This window comes from Hemitrygon akajei, chromosome 8 (genome assembly GCF_048418815.1).
Source record: "Hemitrygon akajei chromosome 8, sHemAka1.3, whole genome shotgun sequence".
NCBI lineage: Eukaryota > Metazoa > Chordata > Chondrichthyes > Myliobatiformes > Dasyatidae > Hemitrygon > Hemitrygon akajei.
In genome coordinates, this window is record NC_133131.1 from 94,643,650 (window position 1) to 94,656,533 (window position 12,884).

General features: G+C 38.0%; 1 protein-coding gene across 1 annotated transcript; it reads left to right on the forward strand.

Annotated features, from left to right (window-relative positions):
* The first annotated feature begins 6,931 nt into the window (after positions 1–6,931).
* dlx6a (distal-less homeobox 6a) lies at positions 6,932–11,893 on the forward strand. Its single transcript, XM_073054192.1, has 3 exons — positions 6,932–7,481; positions 8,152–8,345; positions 11,231–11,893. Exons 1-3 carry the CDS (start codon positions 7,193–7,195, stop codon positions 11,477–11,479), a joined length of 732 nt encoding a protein of 243 aa, XP_072910293.1. The 5' UTR covers positions 6,932–7,192; the 3' UTR covers positions 11,480–11,893.
* Positions 11,894–12,884: the final 991 nt, after the last annotated feature.

The following is a 12,884-nucleotide window of genomic DNA, read 5'->3' on the forward strand; positions in this document are numbered from 1 at the left end:
CTTCCATAACCTCCCCGTAATATTATGAAAATGTATTCTCCGACGATGGAATTACCACATAGTGGCTTTACTTGGGGGGTGGGGGGCGGGGGGAAGGTGTTTCAGATGAAATAAGAAAGAAAGCTGATGAACTTTCACTAAACCATGCTTGACCAGACCGTTGCGTTTTATAAAGATGCGGTTCGGTGAACTAACAAAAAAACTCCCTGCTGTTTGTTATTGATAAAGCTTCCAACTTGCACTTGCTGGTTCTGTGTTATTCGGAACTTCATGTTCCTGGCAATTTATTTGTAGGCTTCTCTTAATAGCGTGCAGCCATAAAAGGGCGGACTGAGAGCTCACGATGCGTGCTGAAACTTTTAATAATGTAGTGAAAAGGCGGACATTTTAGCTTGACTTTATGGAAATTGAATGAGTGAACAAAGGCGAAAGGAAATATACAATATAGGGAGGTAGCTGAAACAACACATCCCTTTCGATCTCCCTATTTATCACGGAATCTTCGTTTGGCGAATTAATCTGAACGGCTTTCAAGCTACATATGGAAATATGGCGTTCTGCCCTCTATTTCAGCAGCGTCCTGCCCTCTATTTCAGCAGCGTCCTGGCAACAGGGCAATTTTCTATCATCAAGGATAAATGGCATTGAACAATGCATTCTGATATTAAAAAAGAGAGAGAAAATGCTCTGCCAAAGCACCCCATGATTGCTGCCCTGGCTGTCATTCATCACACGGTACAAACACACACACACGTGTGTGTGTGTGTGTGTGTGTGTGTGTGTGTGTGTGTGTGTGTGTGTGTGTGTGTGTGTGTGTGTGTGTGTGTGTGTGTGTGTGTGTGTGTGTGTGTGTCCGCCCCTTAAAACCTGAACAGACTTACTGCGATAATGACTTCACATTTTGTATTGGTACACGGCATTTTCACGCGTGTCCCTTAAAACCTTTTCCATGTTAGTAGTTAGGAATACATTTGGAGTAGAGATGAAGGGTTCCTGATGCCAATGTTCGGAATGCTTAAGTGTATTCTCGTTACATTTTCGAAACTAATTATTCTAAAAATAAAACCTTGGATAATTGCACAGACAAGAAAAGGGGTAGGCATCACTATAATTTGCCACAATTATAGCGACTCTAAAAGTCACGCTTATGAATCAGGATCAGGACAGAATAGACTGCGAACATACTGCGTCAGTACATTAAAACATGGACAGAAATTGCTTGGGTGTTTAAGGAAAGGTAATTGTTTGCAAAGTCAGATTGCTCCTTTCTCAGAATGTTAACATGGTTTTTAAAAATCAACGAAATTCACTTTAAGTGTGTATGCTTGTGTGTGCGCGCGCGCGTTTGTGTGTGTGTGTATGTTTGTGTGTGCGTTTGTGTGTATGTTTGTGTGTGTGTTTGTGTATATGTATGTGTTTGTGTGTGTCTGTGCGTGAGAGAGAGAAAAAGAGAGGTGGAGATGTGGATTTTAAAGGGCCAAATCTTGATAAACAACGTATATGGTCATTCTGAAAATGATATATATGCTTCTCATTTTCCTTGGCTGCTTAAGAAACCAGCAAATAACCGGTTTGAATGGAAAATAATTGCCGACTGCGAACGAATGAATCTGCCAGGCTGCAGTGGTTAACGACAAATTAAACTACATATAAAGATCTGTTGTTCAAAGGGAGCTGTACATTTCAATACATTCCTAAAAATCATAAATTATCTAGTGCTAAATCCACGTTTACATATGATGGAGATTTAATGCATTGTGCGAAAAAAATGGATTTGTGTAATGGTTTTGGACACAGTCACTTTCAACACCCAACATTCCAACATCTCCTGCCTTCTACCTCCCTAATGCCCCCTTCCATCCCTAGGCGATCGCTCTCTCTCCCCCACATCTCTCCCTCCCCCCCCCCCTCTCTCTCTCTCTCTCTCACACACACACACACACACACACACACACACACACACACACACACACACACACACACACACACACACACACTCGCTCATACATAGGGCAAGATTTCTATTTAACCACAATTCAATATATTGACCTTCTAAAATTACGATGTCTATTATCCAGGTCTTTAGAGATGAATGTTTTCCACCATTGTTCAGCTACTGAAATTCACTGTAAATATTTGCTCTTCGAAATGCTTGTTTTCTCTCTATCTTTGAGTAGGAGTCCAATGGGGTGGTATGGGAATTGGGTGGGGGTGGGTCGGTGTGTATTGTTTACAACATTATATTTCTGAACACTTTAGCAAAAGAGTAAAATTCATTATATTAGGACATTAAATTAAATTATTTGAAGAGTGACCGCTAAATTCCTTTCCAAACCTCAAAAATGTAAGCAATAACCCAAATTATCCATTGAAACCAGAGAGGTGCAAACCTCTTATTCACACACTTCACCCGAATTTATGAGAATGCTGTATTCAATGTGAAATATGAACAAGCGCACTGTTATTAGCTTTTTCAACAGGGCCTATTTTGATATGGAAATTTACTTCCCAGAAATTAACCCATTACAGTTGACCTCAAATTAATATTACATTGAAAAGTGCCTTATTTTGGCTTGTGAGTCCTTGTCTAAGTATAAAATGTTTAATCTCTGTTATTTGTTTATTTGTTCAGAACAGCAAAACATCTGACAATCGTTACCCTTTTGTAATTTGCAGCCTAACTGTTACCGTGTTGCAAAATGTAGCTCTCTCACTGGACCATATTTAGAAGGATCTCCACGGGAACGTTCAGGTTTACAATCGCTTCATTGTTAGCAGGCCCCGTGTAGCCATGTTTTTAAACGTGCCATTCCTAGTTTATAGCAGGAACAACTATTTTAGTTTCTATTGTATTAATTTTGAAACATTCTGCTATAATGTTTGTGCCATTTTTTTCTTGTTTTATTTTTGATTAAAAGAATCCAGATGTGCAGATTTGTTCTGCAGTGGGTATGCTTTAAAACACGGTATAGGCATCAAGAATAAAGAGAGTGATGACAAGGATAATAAATATGTCTTCCTGATAACAACGACAACCGTCCGCAATGTGGATTAACTTTCAGAGATTTATGAACACTTGATTTGATAACAAGATAAAGTAGTTGGTGTGCTGCAAACTAGATAATCTGTATCTCAAGTAGACGTGAGTTGTCTTACATAGAGATGCTGGTGCAGAAGTTGAATGTAATACTACATTTATAATTTCTTTGACATTATTGGCGTGCAAATCGGTGACTCTGCTGATCTACTAAGTAACTATTGTGTTATTTTTGCAAACAAAAACATTATCTTCGCCATTTACGCCTAAACTTCAATAGTATCTTCTAACTGTAGACGGATAATCTCTGCAGGATGTTGAGTATCCTTAGACGATTAAATAACCTTCTAGCCCGGTTGGATGTAAACAGGATCTTCCATAAATGCATACACTGCTTAACAAATTCAGTTCAACAGTACTGTTGTTTTAAAAGCTTTGCATTGTTTTTGAAAATAGTGCGTTTATTTCTCCGTAATATGTATAAAACTAGCTGAAAAATATTTAATTAACTAAATATTTACAGGATTGCTGTGACAGCAAATTACGAGCTATCTATTGGCGGTGTTAATATCGGTTTCCTGTTGCAAAGCTGCAGCATGAAACGCTGGTAGAACCTTTTCTAGCTTTCCGTAATCCTGTTTCTGCTGGGTTTTTTAAAGGATGACAACCCCAAAACTCTTTTTCATGGTATTCTGCTAATTTTTCTCTACTCCGTTCCTCTCTGATATTTGTCTGTGACCATAACCGGATAACCCAATGTAAGTTAGAAAATAATCTGGCGATGCACCTAATCTATCCTAGAAACAAATCAACGAGGGAAGAGTCTACATTAAAATACTTGATTTTTAATCTCTGCACATTTTTAAAGTAAGCTTTTCCGTTTAATTTAAGAAATTGCTTGTTTAGTATAGGGCATCATTAAATTCATCGTTTAATCTATTTAACGCTCATTCCAGCTGAATTGAAGGAGAGAAGGATGGTAACGGGAAATAACAATAGGTGCAGGCCTATTAAATCTTCAGATGTTATGTGGCCAAAGAGGCATGAACGTGTAGAATGACTAAGTTCTCAGATAGTAGCGACTGGTCAATTATTTTCCATGCACTTAAAAATATTTATTGAAAATCATAAATGGCCGTGTAATTTCAAACATTTCTCAAAGTATGAATGTTCGTAGAAGTACATTCATGTCAATATAAACAAAATATCATCCTGTAGAATATTGTCGATCCAAAAGTACAAAGCGGTTTGGTATGTGTATCATTGGTCTGGTTGTAGCGGTTGCTCTCACAAGATTCAGAAATACAAAACGACGGCAAATGCGTTCTTGCTTCACATATAACTCTTATTGCGCGTTATAATTGTTAATAATTTTTGATCTATTTTCATGGTTCAGCCGTATGCATCAGGCATGTATTTGGCCTTGCGTTTGACTATGTATTTGAATGTTTGCTTCAGTAATGATACGGGATGACAATGTCCGGTTGCACCTGCCAGTGAACAACGCAAGGGTTTTAGAATTTAGCCCCATTCTCTTCTGAACTGCTGCCATCCTATTCATCGATGCAAATTATCTTCTCAGTGGGAGAAATAACATCAGACAACGAATCTCCTGCAGGACAATGCCGACTTTAATAACGGCTAAGGGAAGCAAATCGCTGCTGGCAATGCGCTTAGATCTTAACACCTCGCTGCTTATATTGTACAATTTCTGTACTATGACTGGAAGCATTCAAACGAGTCATTTGTTAATTTAATGCAATACCGCTTAATTATTGCCGTACAAAGAAGAATATGATTTGATCTTTAAGTTGACGATTTTAATATAATGATACAATTGCCTAATAAAGTCAAGAATGTGCATTGCATCTAAATCATACTGGAATGTGTAATTGTTCTAATAAGTTCTACATTTTGTTTACACTAAAAGAAACCAGAATGCATTGCACTAACCATTAGTTTAAAATGGGCCTGGATTTTATTTTAAAGTTCAGTAATTCCCTTTCCTGGGTTAGTTGTTAACGATAAAGAAAGCAGTTGTGTCTCCACTCTTACTTTCGTTTCTTAACTCGTTTCTTTCCCTCTGTATGATTTCGTTCTCTGTTATACTAATCTGAAGACCTGCCCGAAACCCAACAGACAAAATTCAAAGGTTTGTTCACTTCCGGAAAATGATCCAAAATCGACAGCTAACCTAATGGGTTGAAAAGGATTTCTCGTCATTCAAACTATGTTGAATCATGTTAATGGTGTAAAGTGCATCATATTTCCAATTCTTGTGCAAATACGAAAACGAAGCTAAAATATACAGTTGGCTAAATTTATGTTATAATTCAGCACTGAACACATAAAAAGCAGCCGATTAGGACTCTGAACAGACAGACGTGTTGTGATCACCCGACATGGCATTAACAAATAGTAGTCACCTTGTATTCCCACCATTCGACATGCCAAACATATACAGCACATTGTTCCATATTTGCAATGTTGCATTCATGGTGGAATCTTTTAATATTGCTAATACATTATTTAAAATGTTAAGAGCTTCTGGCAGATACCAGCGAAAGAGCTGCTGCCTAGTTTAACCTTCCAGTTAACACTGATATTGCTAATCAATATTGTTTTGATAGATTGCATTTCATTTTAAAGGATACTTAAATTAGCCTTACCTCTTCCGTCAGGTGGATGCTTGATATTGTCGCAAGATCCATTCGAATTGTATGCCATCAGAATTAGTTTCTTTTCAGTGTACACTTGCAAATAGACGCTTCCGTGTTTTTGCACTGAGCAAACCTTCTGAGAATCTTTACTCTCAGTTGAATGTGGGGGAAAGGGACAGTACCATCCATGAGATGAGATTTAAAAGACCAGATAAATAACAGTTATAAAGTTCTTTTTATAGTGAAATGAGCATTGATACTAAAGGCTGCAGTTAGACAACCACTTTGATAAGAGGATAATTGATGCGGCAGTAGCATATAATTAGAGGATAATTTATGCTATATCCACTATTTTATTCGAAATGCGGTCATAATCATTACAAGACAAATGTGGGGAAATTCATTGTAGCAATTTTAGAATAATTAAGATAAGTTTTATGTATTTCTAAGTAGATCCATAATTATCTCTACACACATCATCCAAAAATAAATATAACACTCTGTTACATATTTAATTATATTGATAACACAGTGAATCCATTCATAATTTAAACCTAATTAATTTTGTAAGGCACGTCTGGATACTTTAAATCGCGTATTAACTCAGATTTGCCAAACCGCCAACCACGTTCATAATTTGCATATCTTTGAAGATGGCGAGAATATTCTGATTCCCGTGGACCCGGAGGAGTTAACTGAGAGCGCTGGGGCTTCCTCGTCAGTCAGGAGTAGGGCTATTATGTCCACTGAGTTAACTGTCTACGTTCTCCTGCTACTTCCATTAAAAAAATAATCTTAAGTGTAAAGATTAATTTATCGTAGAGTCACGCGCGAATATATGTACGTGTGTGTGTGTGTGTGTGTGTGTGTGTGTGTGTGTGTGTGTGTGTGTGTGTGTTGCCTAATTATTACACAGATAACGTTTAAGTTGTTTTTGAATGTGGTTTTATTAAAAATAAGACTACTTCAGAATAAAAGTTCAATCCTTTGACACTAGAAAATATAATCTTTCGGCATTGTGACCCAGTGCTATGGAAATAACAGTGTGGTTTTGGGGGTTATAATTCCTTTGGATATTTGCAAAGCGAAAGCAATTATTGACGATGTTGCGAAAGGTTGTTTGGGCTGTGCTTTAAGTTAGTCTGCTTAACCCACTGTTGACTGCATCCACTGAATCCAGTGGAAGTGGCAGAAGGATGACGAGGCAGAGAGATGACCAATCAGAAGCTGCTGCCCTTTGGAGACAAATCACTCGACTTGTGGCACATTACAGCATCTGCATCAAGTCTGAAAGCAGAGCCTTAACTTTAGCAGTATCTACTAAAAGACTGCCTCAACTCCATCCGTCCTCCACTCAACTTGGAAGTCCAAAAACCTTCTACTTAAAAACAATAGGAGTTAACACGTTCGCACTTTCTCCTCGGGAGGTTTACTTTCTTCATGAAAAAGAGAGATATTTCGCTTTTAAGAGTTTCTTTTTCGGTTGAGTTTTATAATGACCATGACTACGATGGCTGACGGTTTGGAAGCTCCGGACTCCAAATCTGCTTTCATGGAGTTTGGCCAGCAGTCCCAGCAAAGTTCTCCAGCCATGTCTCACAGTCACTACCCGGTGCATTGTCTTCACTCAGGACACTCACACCAGCACGACAGCTCGTACCCGGCCGTCAACACTTACAACAGACCTCTGCCTTATCCCTACGTGAGTCACTCTCATCACAGTCCTTACCTACCGCCCTACCACAGCAACAACACTGGCAGCCAGACACGTTTAGACGAGGCAGGTGAGTCTTCTAACAGACCCAGAGTTGTCCACTTTTGGGCTTCTGTCTTCTTGATTAACTCGACAAGCTTTTCGAGTCACGAAATGATCTCCTTCTTCAGCAACCTACATCTTTCTTTTTTTCGACAATTGATATTTTCCTTCTGTGCTAGTCTTAATTACGTCAATTTCTTTTGGTAGTTTCTCATTTGGAATTTTAGTTTGTCGTGCCGTGTGCCTTTTCCTGCCCTTCTGTTTCGGGATAAAATGCCAGTGCAGTTCAAATATCTGACCGCTAATTTTATGGAATATACACTTTTATCATCAAGACGCTATATTGCTGCTGCCTCTGTCAATAGGGAGTTTAGTGTACGTGCATTTATAATCAATTGTACTGTGTTAATCGATGCATCCTGTTGTTAAATAGCCTGTTTCAAAGCCACTTGTTAAGTATTTTTCTCATTGTATTTGCCGGGGCAGAGGGGAGCGGGCTCCAGGGACAGTGTGTGTTGTGGAACTAAAGATTCTTTAACCCGGTGGAATCGTTAGCCGGGCTGTACTCGTTTTTAAAAGTCAATAAAGAAATGTACTTCTAGGGCCGAAGAAAAACTCCGAAGCAAAGTATATTTAAATAGATTGGGAATAAGCTGTGAACAAGCCGTGAAACACGTCGGCATACTCTTGTTTTCCAGAGCAACAAAAGACAACCGTGATTGAAAACGGTGAGATACGTTTCAATGGGAAGGGGAAAAAAATCCGCAAGCCCCGAACTATTTATTCAAGTCTACAGCTGCAGGCATTGAATCACCGTTTCCAACAGACTCAATATTTAGCACTGCCCGAGAGAGCCGAACTGGCCGCTTCGCTGGGACTCACGCAGACACAGGTATAGTACTCACGAAAAAAAAACATCGGATCTGATTTTACTCCAACCTTTTTTTTAAAATTTAAGTTATGTTTAGATGCTATGAAGGTCCAATTTCAAAGAATCCATTAATGAGCATTCATTAACGATGCAGGCGGTGTCTTACCAGTGCGTTGCATGTAATGGCACAAAAACGCTAACCTACTCAGCTCCTATCACATTGTCCGAGTTGCATTAAGCGTCGCCTTTTCAGTTTCAGATAATTATCTTTCTACATAGTTTCAGTTTACATCAAAACAATCGCTCCAAAGAACAAAATGGTAACTGCTGCTTTAAGAGCACCACGTGCCTCTCGTCCTGTAGCGAATATCTGATTAATCAAATCACAACACTTTATTTTACCGTTTTATCAGGATACTTTTGAGGTAAGGCAATTAGATGTAACTTGATTTAAGCAACGTTCCCAATAATTATTGCCCTTTGAAGTGCAACTCCCGTTTTACATTGTTTGTCCAGAAAGAGTAATTGGCTCTACTGTACTAGCGGAGAGCTACAAGAATTTGTTGCCTATGAATTTGGTGTTTTATACGCAGCCACAATGGAAGAAGCCTGTTCACCTCAAGTGGACCACATGTGCTGTCCACGTGCAGTTGAATAACAGCACACATAAAATTAACATATTACTTTTCCTTCATTCCTATAAGCCAAATCTATCTTCAGAACTATCTATCATTTAGTTCAGAAGATAGTCTTGTTACAAAATTAGACGTCCAGTTTAATAAGCTATTAAATATGAAAGCGGGTGTTACTGTACGATTTGCCAGGAGCCGATTGCAGTTCTTTCCCGATCTGAATTCGATCGCGTTTTCTTTAAAAACGTAGGTTAAGGAAGTGTCAACACCTACTTAGAGCTGTATGTTTGGTTGGGATAATGCAATCGAAGAAATAAGTTTGAGCTAGAGAAGTTGGTAAAATGCCTACAAGGGTTTGAATCCCCGGATAAAAAATATTTGGATAATTTTTCTGGTATAGACCTTTGGGATATAATTTTCTTAAACATGAGCTCACTTGATTAATTTTTACAGGGAGTGTTGGGAGGTATTCTGAATGCTGACAATAATATGATAGATAATAGTGGGAGACTAAAATATGCATCGAAATTTGAGTTAATTAAGTACTTAAGTGACTCTTGGCTGGTGGTTACAGACGCGGTTTTACTTTTACCAATTATTGTTTACTGGGAATCAATTAAAAATTTATGTTGCACTCAGTTTAAATATGTCAATAAACAATTTTCTTGTTCATTTTAATTGTTTTCTTAAAATACCTGTTTAAAGATGAAGCTAAAGAAATTAGAATGATGTAGTAGCTAACCTAGGCGTAGCAGAATTCTAGAGACACATGAGCGCAGCTTTTTGCCAGATCAGCTGATTTGATATTAATTTGCAAAAAAAAACCCACTACTTCTTTAGGACTCCAGTCTTTCTAAATAAATTTCAAGTAAAGTTACTTTCACAAAAGTGGGTCAATAACCAATGATACCAAATGCACCGGATCTAAGTAAATACTTTCCCAGTGGCTGCCATATTTCAATACATTTACCAACACCCAGTGTAATAAATCTAAGATACGTCAGATGTGAAAGCAATGTAGATTTTTATTCATGAATGATTAAACCCACTCTGTATTTAAACATAAAGCTTACCAGTCGTGTTCATACTGCATTTTTGATTACGCCTGTCTGTTTTGAGCCGCTTGTTAGACACAAAACAATTTCTACGTCACCTTAGCTTCTTATGGGGAATGTCGGTGGTGATGGTGTGAGAATGGGGGATGGGGATAGTGAGATGGAAAGAGATGGGATAAGAAGCAATTATGATGTAAAAGAGCATTTATGATTAGCTTTAGAAGAATGGCTTAAATCTGTGTATTCAATAACATATACTGTATATTCACAAGTGGCTGTTATTATGAAACAGCAAATATGTGTGGTACAAGTCGGAACTTTAGACATGTAGTCACTCTCAGCAACATTGTTGGAGTTTTATAAAAACCCGCATTGTTTACCTTCCTAGAATGGAACCACATTTTTAAAAAAAATCCTTTTGAAATCTATTAATTCTGTAGCACAATCCTACAACGAAATATTATTGTATAAATCGGTAATCATGATCATAATGCAGACCCACATCGCGGATTCACGTGGTCTTTGAGTTGAAAACATAAGCGTTTCTTATTCGGCCTTTTAAAATCTCACTCCTAAGTCGAACATTGAAATACGAGGCAGACTGAGCTTTATCCTTTCGAAAGTATGTGGTGCAAACTGTATATGAGCTCAGTCTGTGCCTCAAAATGTTTAAATAACCAATAATTTCAGATAGTGCGGACATATATGATGCATACAATGTTCCCCGAGCATCAGAATGCTATTTTCAGAAATAGGAGACCTGAAATAGTTTTGCTAACACACACACACACACACACGCTGAGGAAACAATACTTTTAAGAGATTATTAAAATGATTGCATGATGTTTACTTCTCAATTTATAAATTATTGCCTTATCACAGAATAGCGCAGATTCTTCTCTTCGGTGAAAAATAGGAAGCGTTTTATTTGCCATTTAATTGCCATGGTGCAATAATCCACTCAGAAAGATACATAAACGACGAAGCAGCGCTGAAACCGCAAGAAGGAAATATGTAGAATTTTTTGTTTAAAAACCCGGCCATTTGCTTTTGTGCAGTTATTTGCTTTGTTCGGTCTTTGTCGCAAAATCGTTTCTGATTATATTTCTATTAGATATTATATTATATTAAATGTCAATAGCAGAGCTGTTGACCATTTAGTAACTCTTTAAAAAAAGATACTGAACCCCGCTTAACACTCATGCGTTATTTATTATAGGTAAAAATATGGTTCCAGAATAAACGCTCAAAATTTAAGAAACTGATGAAACAGGGCGGAAATCCCCTGGAGAATGATTCTGTGTCCGGATCGGCTGGTCTTTCCCCTCGTTCCCCAACCATCCCGCCAGTGTGGGACATCTCAGCTTCGGCCAAAGGTGTCAATATGGCCTCTAACAGTTATATGGCTGGCTATTCCCCCTGGTACTCCACGAGCCACCAAGACAACATGCAAAGACAGATGATGTAGCATCCTGATACCAAAATCTTTCAATGGAGTGAATTCAATGGGGTTAAAGGGAACCCGTCGTTAGACAATGCCCAGATGCCCAGGCACCATGTTGAATGGAAGATCTAGCAACGATCACAGTCGCTAAAAGCCGCGTTAAATCGGACTGGCACTGGGCAAAATGGAGGGATGGCCGGTGACTGTAGACATTACAAAAAGTCCGCCACTTTCTCCAGACAGTCCATAAGATCTGATGATCACAAAAATACGAATGCAATATGGAAGATTTTATGCTGGTTTTAAAACAGCGTAGGTTGGTGATGCTAAGACGCACTGGAAGCAGATAAAATTCACGTTGTATGTATATATTGTTCAATTTTAGTTGTACATAGTTTATATGGGTTATGTTGCTTTTCATATTGAGTAATAAATCATAAAAAGTCAATGTGTCTCGTGGTTAACTTCATTAAAAAGTACAAATAAAGAATTTCACTTCAAGGATACATAGGCCATTGATAATAGTCCCCGCATGGTAAAACCTATACCGTTTTGAAAGGGAAAACGTGATGTTTGGTTTCAAATTGCATTCAGGGAGGCACTGCAGGATGAAAATGTCAGAACATCATACCTACATATCAGTAAGAGATATACCATAACAATTATAAACGCCATTAACATTTCAATCTCGTTGCTTTAAGCCAACTTATTAAATTCTGAAGCAATATCATGACATCCTCTATAACTTATTTTGCAACAATGACCACAGTGGGGGAAATACAAACCGCTACACCATTTGAAACCACGCGCACTCTTCGTGAACGTTCGAGTGGTCGTTAGAATAAACTGCGATTCTCACGTGAATATTTTAACTATGTTAGAACAACCAAATGTTTTTTTTAAAAAAGGATCACGCAGTGTTCAGAAGCTATGTAACCAAGGTCCTATAAACATCAAATTGAAAGCCTTTGAAACTTGGCCATTGATCTCAATTGACAAAGAAAAGACATATCCAAAATTCCAAAATGACAATAACTGACAGTACGTACAGAACCATTATTACTTACTGATATATAGTTGTTTGGTTCTTGTGAGCAACCAAGGAAGTAAATTACAGAGTCCTATTATCAGCCACGGTTCTGATCTCATCTAATGGACTCGCCACTCCACTGGCAATATTGACTGCTTTTCACGAACTGAGAAAATCTAATGTAAAAATCCAACACGATCAATACTAAACAAAAACCTCCAGCTGCAGCCCCGTCCAATTTAAAGCTGATACTTGCTACAATTTACCGTATTATTCGCGAGAAAGGTTTAGACCATCATAAAAGCGACTATAATTAGGGTAATTTTTGATGTAGCCCGCTGATTACAGCGTTTTTACAGTCAAAGGTAATTACATGTAATTTTCTTCCACTTTTAATAC

Excerpts from the sequence above, each read along its gene's own strand:
- dlx6a (XM_073054192.1), top strand. The coding sequence starts at position 7,193 with ATGACCATGACTACGATGGCTGACGGTTTGGAAGCTCCGGACTCCAAA. Across the intron at positions 7,482-8,151 it reads GACACGTTTAGACGAGGCAG|AGCAACAAAAGACAACCGTG; the intron begins GTGAGTCTTCTA and ends CTTGTTTTCCAG. Across the intron at positions 8,346-11,230 it reads TGGGACTCACGCAGACACAG|GTAAAAATATGGTTCCAGAA; the intron begins GTATAGTACTCA and ends TATTTATTATAG.